Source organism: Acinonyx jubatus, chromosome B3 (assembly GCF_027475565.1).
Source record: "Acinonyx jubatus isolate Ajub_Pintada_27869175 chromosome B3, VMU_Ajub_asm_v1.0, whole genome shotgun sequence".
Classification (NCBI taxonomy): Eukaryota; Metazoa; Chordata; class Mammalia; order Carnivora; family Felidae; genus Acinonyx; species Acinonyx jubatus.
In genome coordinates this window covers 49,878,609-49,896,017 of record NC_069386.1, presented here as the reverse complement: position 1 = coordinate 49,896,017, position 17,409 = coordinate 49,878,609, and the positions used below count along the sequence as shown (strand labels likewise).

The 17,409-nt window shown below is 37.0% G+C and overlaps 1 protein-coding gene and 1 long non-coding RNA gene across 8 annotated transcripts in view; one reads left to right on the top strand and one right to left on the bottom strand.

Annotated features, from left to right (window-relative positions):
• The window catches only part of WDR72 (WD repeat domain 72), a 229,937-nt gene that overhangs the window by 4,765 nt on the left and 207,763 nt on the right, over positions 1 to 17,409 (bottom strand). For 6 of the 7 annotated variants that reach the window (XM_027067276.2, XM_027067278.2, XM_027067275.2 and 3 more), the window contains one exon: positions 3,404 to 3,508. In XM_027067276.2, the coding sequence (XP_026923077.1) occupies positions 3,404 to 3,508 (105 nt within the window). Of the gene's footprint in view, positions 1 to 238; positions 291 to 3,403; positions 3,509 to 17,409 lie in introns of all 7 variants that reach the window. The other variant, XM_027067277.2, reaches the window with a different exon arrangement.
• The window catches only part of LOC128315939 (uncharacterized), a 149,686-nt gene that overhangs the window by 60,018 nt on the left and 72,259 nt on the right, over positions 1 to 17,409 (top strand). The gene's annotated exons all lie outside the window — the stretch shown is intronic.

Genomic DNA, 17,409 nt, shown 5'->3' with positions numbered 1-17,409 from the left:
GTGACCTGTATGCACACTCCGGCCCATTTACAAATGGGTCATCCTAGTCACTTCACTCCTGAAGAAGCAGTGATGTCAGTGGGAAAGTAAACAATCTTCTGACTGAGTTCAAAACCCTTTGCGTTCAAAGATAATCAATTCATAAAGTCAATCTTATTTTTTACATAAATTAAAAAAATCGATTTTACCAATGGAATTTTAAAATATTATATCAATGTTTAAGAAACTTTGACTTTACCTTAAAGAATAAACTATTATAGTTTTTCTGTGCTTCAATATCCCTTTCCTCTCTGCAAATGCCAATGAATTGGTATCATAAATATGAAACTCTAAGGTTTAAAGTAAAATTATGTTTAGAGGATTTGTAAAGAAAAGACTTTATTTGGAAAGAACAATATATGAGGCAATATTCTTGAACTGTGCTTGGATGGAAAAATGATTTTTGTTTTCATTTTATATGTGCTGTTTGAACAACTGGTTTGTTCATTAAAAATGATGTAATAAATATATTAGTCATTTAGAGTTGCATAGATAAAACCATGTAAGGTCAATATCCATTAAAGCTAGAAGACTGACCACATTCAACTTTGTAGCGGGGGGATTTTGCATGTACATGAAAATATTAGAAGGACTTTTAAATGAACGATGATATGCCAGGTGAAAACGGTGAGAATGATGCATTCAGATTTAAATGCACTCCTTTCCATATAGGGAATAATGAATATACCAATGCAGTTATAAGCTTAGCTATGGAAGCACCTCTCTTGATTTGACAGCACCTTCCCAAAGCTTATCACTTAAAACCCCCAAATTTTGCCTTTTCTTCTAACAAAAGTGGTTAAATATACTTTCCAGAAGAACACCATTCATACGTGGTAAAAAGAGGTACCCAAACCACCAAAGTGATGTTTATAGTTTTGGAGCCCCTCCATCTGAATGCCTTGCTATTTTTTTAGTTAATTGTGGGACACTGAGAAGTGGACAGTCATATTTTCACAGTTCGAGAAAGTCCCTCTATGCCACCAATTTCTCATATCTTCCTTCGTGCTCAGTTTTAGGAATTTTCCCTCTCAAATGCTCATACTTCAAGGAAATGCACTCTCTCATCAAAATCTTTCTTACTAAACAAGCACCTCTGTCAGAAGTGTCTTAATTTCTTATCACAGAATTTTATCCACACAAGGAGCAATAAATAATTCATGTCATTGCCTCTTTGTTGTGTGTCCCTGAACTGCACAGAGCTGGAAGGCTGACAGCTGTGTCAGGACAAGCACCAAAGATCTGACATGACAAGTGACTAACAAGTTTCTTTCAGTTCATAGTGAAAGAAGACAATGGCCCAAAGTACAGAAAGAAATCCTGAAACAAAATAAAACTGCTTCTTTCTTTTTACCTAAGTGTTTGCTATGAGCTTATTTCCAACCCACAAGCCCTGGTCATTTTATAGGACTGCCCAGCCCCCTTTATTCCTCACACTCGCTTGGCCATTTACGCCTGGCCACGGATCAATATGAGCAATTCTTGGAGAAATACGATGTCTCCATGACAACCAAGCCACAAATTCTCAGTGGAAGGCAGTGAGACCAGTAGTGAACTCTCCAGAGGTTTCTAGGCCTATAAGGCAAGATGTCTTAAAATGCAGGAATGGACAGAGGAAAAAGCCAGAGTAATTCATTCTTTATTACCCATTTAATGATGTCCGATGTATAGAACAGTACTCACTTTTTAAGTTAAGATTCTTTATCAGTACCTCTCTTTACTAAGTAATCTTTGTTTTGATATATGCTTTTGTTTATATCAATCAAATGAACTACGTTATATTTGAATTTTACTACAATTCCACTCATATTGAGGGATGACCGAAATTTATACTACTTTTGAAATGACATAAAGCCAATCTATTCTTGCCCAAAACAGTGAACAGTTAACACAAGTAAAAACTTGACTCATGGATTTAACTGCTTAGGGTTTATAGGAAACTATGTATTAAGACAGTTTAAAAATCTAGTCACTATTAGGCAATCTTTGTCAAAACTAAAAGCAATTTATAAATAATTTAATAGAAATTTAATGCTACCACTACTCTCTCCCTGTTAGAGTGGGACTAACCTGCATTTGTTTTTTTAGATACTATGGCAGGGGGTGGGATTAACGTTCTGATTAAAATTTTCTGTCGTTGTGAAAGGTGCCATTTGTCAGTTCCATGGGATGCTAAAGCAGAAGTGTGGTTGAGAACAGACACACTGCAGCAGTTCATCTTTTGAGGAATCTTGGTGTAGTGGAGGGAACTGAAATACAATGCCATCGCCACTGGGCCTATTGGGGTTCCGAGATGACTTAGGGGACCTGACATAGATTGCAGGCTGCACCTTTCACTGAAAATTAAATCTCAGTAGCTCTCCTCGGGGAAGGATCAGGGGACTGTTTGCAGCTGCCCCCTGTCAGCGAAGGCTACAAGATTTGGAAATCTCTTAACTAAGCTGACAGGCCACAGAGAGGATGAATCAAAAATCTGATACAAGGATCAGCACACAAAGATGCAAGAGGGTCGAGGGTACCCAGCAGCCAGAGAAAACAGGGAAGAAAAACTATTCGGTGGGGGGAGATAGTTAACTCTTTCACTCATGGTAATAAGGTACCTTCTAGCACCTTAAGGCTTTGTAGTGATCCAGGAATGTCATTCAACCTCCACAGGATTTTTTTTTCCTTTTAATTAATTATCTGTTAAAGACTAGGCATGTTTTGAAACAAGACAGAAGCAGAAACAAAAATCCATGCATAAGTGTTTCTGGCTCTATCCTTCCAGTATATTTCTGTCTATTCTTTCTACAAAGAAAATACAAACATAAGCAACTTGGGATGTAGCATGAGGAAGGGTTATTACTTTCTTTTGTTCTGTTTGTTCCAAACAGTTGACATGTCCATGAGTCCATTACTGTTATGCTAAAATCGTCCAGATTAGAGCACTTTTGTCCAGGTGAGAGCATTGTTTGTATTTAGAAAGGTAAATAGATTGTAATGGTGGCAATCTGTGTCTCTTTTGTCTCTAACTCTCTCTTCCGCTTGATCCCATTATTTGAAATATTTAAAATGCTGCCACTTCTCCAGTTTTCAATCTCGGCCTCTATTCTCCAGTTTAGCTTAAAATTGATGATAATGAACTAATAGTGTCAGCTTCCCTTCTCAGTCATAAAGCCTTTGTACTTCCTCCAACTGAATTCCTGATGAAAGAGGAAAAGGTAACAGCTCCACACTGTGACCCCTGGAGGTGACCATTAATTTGACAGTGCAGCTGCTAAGAGAAAACAGCATTACAATGTCCTCCCCGCCACCCCCTTCCAAGGACCCCAAAGCTGTGTCAAATTTATCATTTTATACTTGACTATTTTTAAATGGCTTTCACCTGGACTCTCAGACTCTTCCAAGACACATCTGTCAGGCATGTCCTCAGTGTCTTGGAACTTTGCCGAGTTTGAGTCGCTGTCATGCTTGACCGGACTGACTGGAGCTATTAAAAGGGGAGAGAGAGAGAGAGAAGAAAGAACAGTGAAAAAGTAGTAATAAACACCACTGAAACATTTCCTTTAAGTTCCACAGATATTTCCAGGGACACACTATGTAAACACAAATAATAAATTGAAATAAAATGTATCCTCTAAGTATGTATTGGCAGACATGTAATTAGTTGCAAAATCTATAGATGAGACTTTATCTTACAAGAAAAATAAGTTCATGGCATCATCTTAAAAGCTACAAAGTAACAAAGTGATCCCTTCAAAGTAGAAATCGTATTTTTAATGCATAAATCTAAAACGATATAGTCAATTAACAGCCACAGGACACAGACGAACGTTGGGCTGGTCAGTTAGAAAGACCAGCTCTGTGTGGATGCAATGGTTCCTTTTGTCGCACAAATCACAGCTGGTGAACATTTTTTATGCATTTTGTTTCTCCTTCATAAAATTAAAAACTCTAAACACACAAAAAATAAAAGCCTTATACAAATAAAATTTAAAATAGAGAATAAATACTTCGCGAATGTTTAATAAGAAGGACTAATGTTTGAACGGTGATTTCACACAACTTGTCTCCAAACAACTTGTCATTATTATCTGGGTAGGAATTATGAACAGAAATAGAAATGAGCACAGAAATCTAAAATTTCCTATAAACACATTATACCACTAGTTCATTAGAGAAACAGTCTCAAGTTTCCACATTTTTGCACAAGTTGTAATACTTGGTTTAACTTATCTCCCTGAGTAATGTATTTCCATGTTATATTTGTTCAAGGAATCCCTTGTCAGGAAAAGTGGATATTGGCTTCATGAAAAAAACTCTGTGAATAACAAAACGGAGCAATTCCCCAATAATATAAATTGTTATACTTACTTGTTTGAAGCCAAACTACATAAATATGTATATTATTGACTATTGCTAATTTTATCTATCACAAATTGCTGCAATAAACACTACTACGGTCTCTTCAGATCTTGATAACACACACGACATATTATTTATAGGCCATAAAAACAAAAAAGAAAATATATAAGCCATTCATGAAATAATATGTTTGTTGGCACAGTGAGTAGGCCTGGCCACTGTTCCTAAACCTCCATTAGGAAATGATAGAGCAAACACAGAGGCTGGAGGCTGTGTCACTTCATACACATACTCAATAAGTGACACAAAGGAACACAACCCAAGGTCTAAAGCAGCATGAGCAGAACTCACACCACCCACACTCCTCATCTTCTTTCCATGGAGTTTTTATTGCATTGGTGATCGTAACCTGAGGCCTACTGTATACACACCTTAAAGGAGACTAGTAACATAATTCTGATCCAAATATTCTCTTGAGTTTCACCAACCTCTCAGAACACAGTTCTCCTCTGTTCTGTCAAAGTGTGAGCATAGAGTTTGAATCCAGTGCTTCTCTAAAACCTTTTATTAGAGAACAAAATATGGGAAACGTATGAAATTCTGGCACTTAAGTTTTCAAAAAAAATATGGAAGTACATAGCATGTCTGTTTTATTCATCTCTGATGCCATGGGCCATCAGAGGTATTCTTAGAGGATTTGTGGAATGAATGAGTGAACAAATGAATGAAACAGAGGTACCATGCTGGATGTCCTCCTGGCCCACGAGGGTATGTGCTTTGAATTATCTTCAACTAGATCCATTCAGTTTCTTGTTTAGGCCCACTTGAGACAAAGGTTGCATATTTATAAACTGGTGGTGGGGGTAGTGTGTAATTTGAAGGGGAGACACATATGGCCTAAGTAGTTATTGGTGTAATTCCCTTTAATTTAATTTTTCTCGGTTTAGATCATATTTACAGATTATTTTTTAATCCATCAATTTTTGTAATATGTTTAAGCAGATAATTAAATGTATCAAAGTTGCAGAAAACTATTACACTGGTCAAGATTTACTAGACTGTTTTAATTTTTTTATCCCTAAATATCTTGTTAATTTTCTGAAATATTTACATTGGTGTTTCTAATAGGGGATTACTAGGGGATTCATCATACAGCTAAATCTATTATTAACAGCCAATGAGTTAGCACCTGTGTTTATTTGGGCAAATGCATTCCACTTGTCATCCCATACATTGTTCTTTCATAATTTAAAACTTTCATTCATTGATTCATTCATTTATTCTTCCAGTAAGACTCTTTTCTAGATATAAGGACTTCAAGGAGGAGAGCATGGTATTAGAACCACATAGCAAATGCCAGTAACAATTTTTAGTGACAATAAAGTGGTCCCAGGTTGAACTGACATCCCAAACCTCTCAAGAAAGTCAGAAAGTTAGGTATCGTTGTAGCGGCATGATCTTCATTAAACTCACACTAGTAGGTACCCTGCAGCTATTTTTGTCTCTACCTCTGATTCTGAAGGGTGTCTTTGTGAAGGGGTAGGAGAGTAGAAAGGGTATTATTCTTCAGATATTTTGCTTAATTACATTTCAGCTTCCAAATTTGAGATGGAACATGATTTGTCATTTTTACTGGCTAATTTATAGAGTACCTGGTTAAATTTACTATATAGGAAATACCTTCATTCTGTCAGTTGGGAACAGCAGACATTGGAGAAGTTAATTATTGCCATTTCACCTTTTTTTTTTTTTTGATAGGCTAATCTTTGCAATTGTTCTTTTGGGTGTTTTCTGTGATGTTTCATTATTAAACTCTGACATGATGTGTGACCAGAGCTTCCCTAATGAATCATTTCAAAAACAATGAAATCAACAAATATTGATCTAGCCCTTATTATGGGTAGAACTCTGTGCTAGACCATGGGAGGGGTAAAAAGAAAATAAAGGCATTTCAAATGTGCCCTCATACAACTTGTGATCTAGTTGAGGTATAATGAAAAGTAACTAGTAGGAGCATTAGAGACAATATTCCAAGAGTGACATACTTTTTAGGAATGCAGCAGTAATTCTCCTGTAATAGGAGGATTGGGGAGTGAATTTTGAATTCCTTGGAAAGGAGTATGGGTAGCCCAAAGGGAGCTCATTCAAGGCAAAAGAAAAAAAGGTGTGAACCCAGGCATGGTCAAAAAATACATTAGCCTAGTGTCACAAATGTATTTAACAGAATGTTGCTGCCTACTTTTATATGCATTTTTAATGAATTCTCTTAACATATCTCTTTGAGCTTTCCCTAAATTGCTGCTGTGGCTAATTCTTCTCACCTGTAGAAGTTAGCTATAGACAGGTTTTTCCTTGCCCTAGATAGTCAATAATTTGATCTTTACTGATGGTGGGCCCATTTATCACAGTAAGTTGTCCTTTCACTATACATATTGACTTTTATTTATCAATACCCAAGTCCATTTGTAGCTCATCACTAAAGTTCTTGGATATTTTCAGTAGTTTTTGAAGATGCATTTTAAAGCTTGTTAGAGAGATACTTTTGACATCAATATAGTGCAAATGATTGTTAGGTTCATCCTTAACTTAAAATCAACTGTTTATTTCCTCTGTAATGGATTCTGAAACAGTCCACATTTGGGGGAAGTGGGGCAAAAAAGACAAACTCTTCTTGACAGTTCTACCACCGGAAGATGTAAGGCTATTCCATTTACTCATCATGTACCTCAAAATGTTGACAGCGGAAACACCAGTGTTCTAAATATCTTTGTAATGTCTTTGGTAGTGAAACAGAGAAATCCATGTACTTTGTATGGATGTGTTTGACTATAATGTGTTTAGCTATGAATATAATTCTAGATATTAAAGAAATGAATAGTTCAATGGTAGAAGAAACTCAGAAGATTGTATGACAAAGACACTATAGAAGGATTTACCATAAGACCATGTGGTGACAGGGTCACCGTGTGGTGACAGTGGTTATGCTCCTCCATCTCCCTGTATACTCTATTTTGGTTTCAGTTAACCTCCAAAAATTCCCTCCTTCCCTTTGCCATCATTTGCAGAAAGATGGTATTAGCTTTTAAAGGTGGCTAACTCTAGGCAGCAAATAATTCCAAGAATTATTCTCCCCACCCCCCAGTAAGACAAGAGAGTGACCACTGGAAAAATCTCCATTCATCTCCACTAACAGCAGCTGGTTCTTCCAAGCTAGGCCAGTTCTGTAGACTAAATAGAGCCCCTGTTAAAAATCCATGTCATTTACAATGTGAATAAAATCTGCACTACAAATAGTGTTTTCAATACAATGACTTATGAATGATTTAAAAATAGATCCCATCCATCATATGTATGGACTTTTTGGAAGTATTGAGGATATTTATAGAAAACCATTAATAAAAAGATATAACGGTTTGAAATGTTGGTCTGAGTAGAATAAACCACTGTAGTAGCAGATAAAACTCAGAAAAAATCTTAATGACATCTTACTCAAGGGGACAAAAATAATGTACAGGTTGCAGAAGTCAGGAAAGACTAAAAGACCACTCAGATTTGTGGAATGAGCAGTGGAGAAGTCAAAGACCTGAGTTCAGATCTACTAGCTCAATATGGTGGCTAAGAGTTGATCACTTTCTTGGTTGATCGTTTAGGTCTCTTGGCAATCTTAAGGCATCCCTATGAATCAACTAAACAAACAAACAAACAAACAAACAACTTTCTTCAGGCTTAGAAGAAAGAAAAACTACGTTAAATTCAAGAAGTAAATACTAATGCAACAGTCACAGATCACCAAAGACTGTTATATATTTTAAATTAGAGGGAGACATAATCAGTGAAAAGATTTGAAGTGCTAACACCAAATTTGTAAACAAAGAGGATGCCATTTGTATAGACCCCTAATTCACTTTACAAAGTGGTTCTCTCAGGACAGATGTCCCATCAGGAAAACATATTTAGCTAAAGAACTATGTACTTATTACCCCTACTTTAAGAGTATCTACTGAGATAATCAAGTGATAGGACCTTTTAATTATATTTGCATAATAATAGCTTATCTTTACTGCATCCTGCATCAGGCTTCAGGCTTATTTTTGTCAGTGTGGACTGGAAACTGGGGAAAAAATCAGATAAAGATGCCCAGAATTAAATTAAATATCTAATGCTTCTTTATAACTAAGTAATAACTGTTTTATGGACAAGTTCAGTTAACATTAAACTTAGGTGTTTTTGCTATCTCTCTGAAATTCTAATCTGACATGGAATATTTTCTGGATGACATTTTCTAGTATGAATTGCTTTAAGGATGACATTTTCAACTGGTAGAAAAATGAATTTTCTAAAATGCTGGGAAGGGTAACTATTATTTTGGTATCTTTACTAGATGTATAGAATTAAAATTATATTTAATTTAAATATTTTGAATGTATGTATATTACACACACATACACACACAGAGGATCAGATTTTTGACTACTTAGTCTAAGAGGAAAAAAAAATCTCTCTATAGCTAACTTCTACAAGTGAAATGCATGAGTGGAACAGCCAACTAATTTGGAGGAAGGAAAATGTGAATGCTAAAAAAGACAATCAATTAATGAATCTTTTTAAACAATGCTTTATTCCTTTCAGATACAGAAATTCCTCTGTCATCCAAATGTTTGGGCAGTGGGATGCTTTGGTAAGGTTGATAAATAAGCACATACGTCTCTAGCCCTATGCGAGGCACAAGGCACATACTTAGAGTACTTATTAAATGACTGAGTGAAACTGCTAATGAGCTTTCCTAAAAATTGAAAACCAAAGGTTAATTTCACTCATAGTTTAAGGGGAAAATCTCAAGGTCAGGCCTAGAGTTTACAGCTCAAACATACCCAAACAACCCTGCAATCTATTATTAATGTCAATAGGCAGTCTGCATAAAGAAGGAGGCTCTATCTTCCTTATTTCTGAGTGCAAAATGAAATTCCTCATTTTTTGGCATCCAAATATATATATGAATTGGAACAAAAATGAGTATCAACAATTTCATCATAGGGATGAAATTCTGAGTTCCCGGGGAGATATAATATGTTGCACTGGACAAAAGTGAAATTAATAGGATTCAGAAGATCTGTTTTTTAATTCCACCTCTGGTCCTAATAGTGTGACTTTGTGATTTTGAGTATGTCATTTTATTCTCCTGGACTCAGGTCCTTTTATTAATAAAATAAGAGAAATGGACCGGACGACTTCCTTGACATCTTCTGGCTCGGAAACTCAAACACTCCTCCAGTTAACAATTCAAGACAATCAACTACTCAGTGTGTCATTGAACAAGATACCAAGATGGTAAATGGCTACTACATGAGCCTTAGAAATAATGACTTCTAAAGCTCTTTCGGAATTAAGTAAGATTGGTATTTTTCTACAAGTGGCAATGTCCAGTCTGACTGAGGACATCAAGGCAGCTTCAGAGGGATACTTAGGTAGTTGCAATGCTAGGGTCAGGCAGCCCTATGGAAAGATGACCGAGAAATAACTGAGGCTGCACCATGGCTACTAGTGAGAACAAACAAGGTGACTCCTTGGCATAGAAAAGCATCTGTCAGATGTTTACCAATGGTGCAAAACACATCTTTAAAAACAAATCTTGAAAAAAAAATCAGTTATATCTTACCCTTCTTCGAATCGTACTTATTCAGTTCATTTATTTAAACAATCCCTCTCTTTATCAATCAATTTGGCAAATATGAACTTTGGTGCAAGATAAATCATCCTAAACTAACTTAACTGGGTCCATGTAATAATTGCAAGAAGCACAGATGCAGCAGATGAGCCCTAGTCTGGATGTTACACGGTCTAAGTTAGGTTAGGCTTCATATGTGCTGGACTCCTCTGAGGCCTGGGTCCGTGTTGGCTTTCAGGCCTTAGGCATGATGAGCTTCTCAGTTATTATTTGTGAAATGAATGCAGAGGTGTGGTGTTCTTGTGGAATTAATTGTGTTTTCCTCAAGTCAAATCTCTTAAAGGGCAACTATTTCTATTCCTTTTATATGTAAGGATGGGGCCAATGAAGTCATTTGTCTTAGTCAAGCCTGACATGAAAACCAACTCTAATCAAATTATCTAGACTCTCAGACTGAAACAGACTACAGAGACAGATCGGAGGTAGAGTGGGAGGGTATGACAAAGGAAATATGTAAGGTAAGTTGGGAATTGGAAAGGAGCATAACAGGTAATGATGCAACTGTTTCTTCTCTTTCTGCTGTGTTTCCTCAGCCCCCAAAAGAGTAATTCTTGAGTTACCAGTGAGGGTTTTGCCTGAATTTCTTTATGTACTCCTTTATAGTACCATTTCCTTGGCAAGCAGTGCTCCCGGAGAGAGGGGGTGAGCAGGTGAGCAGGCACCATTTTGAAAAACATCAAATCAAAATAATTTGCTCAACTTTGGTTCCTGAACATTAATGAATAAATTCAGAGTGGCAATAACTCAAGGAAACATTATTTGTTATTATTTTTTATATTTATGTATCATCATTGGGTAAAGAAGATAATTTCTAGATGCAAGAAATAAACTGGTCAAATCAGCAAGCTCAATCCCAGCTTGCTATGTTTTACTGAGAGATAATTATTCAAGACAAAGAGACTCAGGAACATCTTATCTGAAAGGACTCTGTCCTCACTAAAAGGAACTATAGGTGATGGATGGATTCTAAGAATATATAGAAATTAACTCACACTCTTCATGCCATTTAGGTTCTGCAAAATTCATTTAACCTTTCTAGTAAGGACCAAATCCTATGGTAAATGCACAAATGCATTCATTTTGCTGTTCAGAAGTTCAAGAAGTTGAAAGCAGGAATAGATTTCAAAGCTGAAAACAAATATATCCCTACATATTGATAAATTGAAGAACAGTCAGTAAAGGAAGAATTATAGAGGAAATTTATAGTCAACTTCCCAGCTTGAATTTGAAAATTTAAAAGAAGGTCAGGAAAACAAAAGATACCCTTCAATCAAAAGAGCATCAAGCTAGCATTTGAGACTAGAGATAAATGTGATTTATATATGAACTTAAGATAAGGATTCCCAGCATAGGGCAATTTAAAATAGCAAAGTCTACAGTTATCCATGAGGAAAAATGCCAAAAACATTTTTCCTCTTGAATTGGTGGGAGAAGAAACTGTCAAATGGCCCGACCATTGGAATTCATAAGAGCAGCAACCCTTCCATAGGCTGAACCTAAGACGACACCATCAGCATGGGGAGGATAGTTGGCAGGCAGTCTCAAATTCCCAGCTGATAGTCATCTCTATCTCAGGGGAGAACGTTTGTCTCAGATGGTTAATCAAGTGTCAGAGCTCTTTCATCTCCTAGATAGGAAATGGAAAATAAGGAAATCAAATTATCTAGACTATGCCTTAGTTTTCTACTCCTTTGTCAACATTAAGAAGGATGCAAGGAAGAAAAGGTCTAAGTTACTGCATTTTGTATCATTAGGCTTCATTACTCTGAAGGTGATTTATTTTTATTTAAATGACATCAAATGCTATGTTAGTGGACTTGAGAACTTACTGAAATTGAATGTAAGATATGCTTGGATGTTAATAATGTGCTTAACCACTGTATTATAATACAATCAGTGGCAAGCATCACTCTCTTATACATGCCCTCATACCAGGCAGAGAAAGCATAGGTAGTCTCTTGGCATTGATTGTTTCTTATGGTTATGCATATAAAATGTAGCCACTCATTTCAAAATATTAATTTTGCTGGGGGATAAATCATTGAAGGATGCCTTCTCAAATCCTCAAGCTGAGTCACTGCATAACATCCAGTATTTGTACTAATATGTCTAAGAGATGGTTGTCCAAAATGTAGAAATGACCTTGATAAGTAATACAAACTCTCATTTTCATACTAAGCAAGCCAGCGGCATCGCCAAATAAAGGGTAAGAGAAACATACCTAAAGAAAGTAACATTTTAAAGAGCAAACATGCATATGGATAAAGGGAAGCCAGTACCTATAATCTAGTGAGACTTTGAAAAAACTATGTTCAATACAAAAAAGATGTTTTTATAATGAAAGAACTAAGTAATAGGTAACAAAAGGTAAGGGACAGATATTTCTAGGTAAGACAGTATAAAACAGTGTCCTAGATCACTGTAAAATATCCCTCCTCCTAAATTTTTACAAATTGTTTGGAAGAATACATAGTAAATCTCTAGGACTATAGACCACACTAAGAGTTCCTGAGTTGTGAAATGTGAGACTAATTAGATTAGCTATGGAAAACAATTGTGAGGCTGAATCACTGGGAACACATGCTGTGTACACATTTCAGTATAGTAAATTCTGGGAACTATTTAAAGGAAACATGATCCAAGTAACAAGTATAAATAACAAGGACATGGCTCTGAGCTATCATTGACTATGACTCAAGGATATTAGGCCAATGTAAAAATGTAGGCAAATGGTTAACTAAAGGCTGGCACTTTAGGAAGGGGACAGCCAACACACAAAAAAACAACCATCCAGGGGCGCCTGGATGGCTCAGTTGTTTGAGAGTCTGACTTCAGTTCAGGTCGTGATTTCACTGCTTGTGAGTTCAAGCCCCATGTCAAGCTCTGTGCTGACAGCTCAGAGCCTGGAGCCTGCTTTGGATCCTGTGTCTCCCTCTCTCTCTGCCCCTCTCCTGCTTGTGCTCTCTCTGAAAGATGAATAAACATTAAAAAAAATTTTGTTAAGGAAAAAAAATAAACCAACCACAAGAAAACCAACAAGTGAGCCCAGGAAGCCCCTGGATCTGAAACCCTGTATGTGCCTCCAGAGATTGTAGCCAATATAGCATATGGTGGAATTTAAAAAGCCAACCAAAGGTCTGGGAAGAATTACGAGGGAGGAGAGTCTATATCATATCAGAATATCTCAAGAAGAAATTAGGAGGACTAAAGACTCCAGCATGGAAGTAAATGTGAAGAAGGTGACTGATATTTGTAAACTTCCCAAGAAATTATATATGCCTACTACTGCCATTTTCTCTCCTCTAGTTCCTCCAACCCCTCAAGATGATTATGCTCTCACCCTACTTTCCAGTTCCAGGGTCATTCCTCTATTTTAATAGCCTGGTAAGAGATGTCTCTCCCTCTAGTAACTCTTTAAATTGAAGTGAGTCATATCCTTAAAACCAGGGTCTGATCATGTGGCTTCTGTGTAGAAAAACCTGCAAGCACTTCTGTTCAGTCAGCAATGGGGAATTCTAGAGCCATGGATTTAAGACCTTTCATAATACAGCCTCAGTTCAAACTTAGAGTCTCACTGGGTGCTGGCCTCCTCCGCTCCTCCCTATCTTAGACTCTGATATCATATATTATAGCTGAATGAGACCACTCATTGTCCCATGGGTATGCCATTTATTTTCTACATCAGTGCCCGTGTGAAGATCCCCAACTTGAGATATCTTCTGTCACCCCATATGCAATTCCCCACTTGACAAAATGCTCCCCCCTTATTCAAGACTCAGTTCAAATGCAACCTTTTCCATGAAGTCTTTATCAACCTACCAGATAACATTAATTTTTCTCCCTTCTTCTGTGTTTCTTAGCACTGTATTTGGCCTGTGTTATTCTTCTTATCCCACTCATTGCTTATGTCTGACTACCTCACTGCATTACATTTAATAAGGAAGAAAGATATATAGACACATCTTAAAATTTTGAGACTGATGTCATGAGAACAACTGTGCTTCTCTAGTGAGTTCAAGTGCTGCAATCAGAAGCCTGGGCTAGAAGAATTACAGGCCTGATTCAGTGTGCCTTTTTCTGTCCTCCATAGCTTGTCCCAGACAGCTGGATATTCATAGATTGTATTCTTGTTCCACAAATATTATGAGTCCAATGCATCCATTGGCAGTGAATGCTGAGTAAGTCGCCTTGCTCTGTATGGAATAAGGCTATGTAGACAATGGGTGGACTATGTTGAGGGAGATCGCTAGTCAAAAGCATGATTTTTTTTAAATCTGTTTTTATTTTTACATTTATTTATTTTTGAAAGACAGAGCGTGAGCAGGGGAGGGGCAGAGAGAGAGGGAGACACAGAATCTGAAGCAGGCTCCAGACTCTGAGCTGTCACCACAGAGCCCGATGCGGGGCTCGAACCCACGAACTGTGAGTTCGTGACCTGGGCCAAAGTTGGACACTCAACCGACTGAGCCACCCAGGCGCTCCAAGCATGATTTTTACAATGGTCACTTCCCTTACCTTCAAAGAGCTTTATAAAGTAAAAGTCATCCATTGCAAAATATTGTACCTAGCTCCTACAACAGAAGGAAAATTCACTGATTTCCACTCTCTTTTCCTCACTCTCATAAATCATAAAGTTAAATTTACACTAGGGATTTTATTTCTCTGAACTCAATGTACAGGCATAAAACAAATTTTGTTCTCACAGGACATCCCATTTTTGTTTCATTAGTTCAAGGAAAGGGTCACTCAATTTTTAAAGCATTTAGTTTGATCTTTGCTATGATTCATGCTATCTAACATCCACAGACACACTCTATATACTGAAATGTATCTTATATATGGAATGTGTCTCTATGGACCCCATAATGGTGGTACCTTCACATAAAGTACTCAAAAGCTACCTTACAGATACATGAGTCTGGGAAAGGTGACCAGAAAAAGAAAATACCAAAGAAAAAGAAAATTATTTGTTGAATATGTAAATAGTTTTTGTTTTACCCAAGTTATTATTCCAAGGTAATTTTGTCTCTCTGTCTCTGAAAGGCAAAATGCTTCCCTGGAGATGGAGGAGGGAAAGCTTTAAAAAATATTCCCCAAATATAAGGCCTAAATTTATTCTCATTCTATTTCATACATTTGCATTCTACGATTAACCATCTCACTGATTCTCCAGAGAGAAAGGTGATAAAAATTTTTATTAATATAATAAAGAAAAAAAGAAATAAAGATGATTTGTCATAATATAGCTAGATAAAATGAATTCTTGTGATCTTAATGTAAGAACAGACTATGATCTCTAAAGCAATACTGAATTATGGAAACATGATTTTTACATAATAGAACCATTTATACTTACCATTTAATCATATTAAATAATAATTCTTATGATTCTATTGGTTCATATGCTTTTTGTCTCTAAATTCTTCCCATGGAACAGTTAAGATATTTTAAAAGGTTTTCTCATTCTATTGCTATTAAGAGGCTTTCTCCCCCTCCTCTAATGGTGAAAATTTGATTTTCCATGCTGATTATCTACAGGGAACCATGATCATCAGGCTTTGCATAGAACCTCCCTTTCTTCATGAATTAAAGATCACATAGATTTATTCCTCAAAAGGCGAATAGGGAGAGGAGATTTGGATTAAACTCATTTTGCCAAATTATGGTTATTATTTTGTTTTAAAACCTAAAGATCTCAGATAGGAGGTTTGACCAACCAAGCACAGCACAGTTGGAGTTTGCAAAATGGCAGCTCGAACAGGGAGGCAGCTGTTCTCTCCAGGGCATTTCTCTCATATTTCCTACGGTAAAGAAGTCCAACTTAAAGACATTCGGTAGAGTAAGAGTAGGGAGGTAAACACAAATGCTTCAGAGGTCCATTTCATTGACAAATCTATACACAGATCAAATTGGCCCTTCCAAGAATAAACAGCCCTGCATCCCCACTGCCCACCTTCCCCCATCCTGAGGAACAGAATCTCAGAGATTCCAACCCACATATGGCAGAAGACCCTGGCCTCCAGTCAGCCAGCTAGTTATCCATGGAAGTGGCTCAAGGCTGACACCCAGATTGACTGGTTCACACTAATTTACTTCACACAGATTCCATTTATCTCCTAGAAGATCCCCTGGCAGCAGCTTATAATGGCATATCCTAGGATGCCTGCCTACATGAGTTTTTAAAGCGGCAGCGCTTGATGAATCTGAGTCCAGAAAACAGTTCACAGATTGAGGAGTAGGTGCAATCAGAAAACATTAAGAGGCACAGCTGGGACTTGGTAGCTTGCTTGACTGGTCTGAGCAGCTGAGCATTAACTGTGTCTGCTTTTCTGCTGGCTGCTCACCGCCACTGGGGCAAATCAGAGAGCCACTCCCTTTTTCCTTTACTACTCACGCTCCAAAGGAAAAGAGGAAAGAAAGTGCATGACCATCCAAGTAGCATGTGCAGCTGTAGGGAAAGCTAATTTGACCATTTAACCTTTACTCTTTAAATACTATGATATTGCTGATCTAGATAAAACTAGAGCTGATAGTTCTAAGATGCTGGATATTTGCACTAGGCAAAATGTTGCTAGGAAAAAAAAAAGTAAAAGAGAACTCCAAATTATTTTCTTTACTTTCAACACTGTGGAGCTAGTTGGTTACCATCTCAAAGCCTGCTCTCCCGTGTCTATGGTAGAGCTTGGGGAAAAGACACAAAAGGGTTAGATATTTATCAAAAGAATAAATGGGTGGGTAAATGTATGAGCAAACAAGTCACTATTATCGATTTGATAGTTTAGAAGTGTGGCGAACCACTGACTATTTTTAAATTAAGGCATAAAATGCTGAGAATCCTAATGGTAACATGGTCAGTTTCCAAAAGCAGAGAACTGAGATGTTTTAATGGCAGTGAAGCTAACAGCATTAAACAATAACAATTCTGTGGCAAATCTAAAGCAGTGACAGAGCACATTTAGTACTTAGAAGGTTAAACACTGGGTTGCAGTAGCTGCTTGGTGGAAAAAAAGTAGGATTAAGGCTTTTGCATGAGCTTTGACATGATTGTGTTGTCTGCCTGCTGCCTTAAGCTTTGAAAAACAGCTGGGATCATCTTCTTATAAGCTCCAACCCGAAGATGTTTAAGCAGTCCCCAATCCAATTAAACAGTGGTAAATAGAAGAAAGAATTTTACTGAGCACCATCATCACATTTTTTCCTTAATGAAAAACAGCGTAATTGCGGGTTACACAGATCCTTAATCTCACATTAAATCTAATAGATTGCTGATTTCTACAGAGCATGGCAGTCCCTGCTTTCTA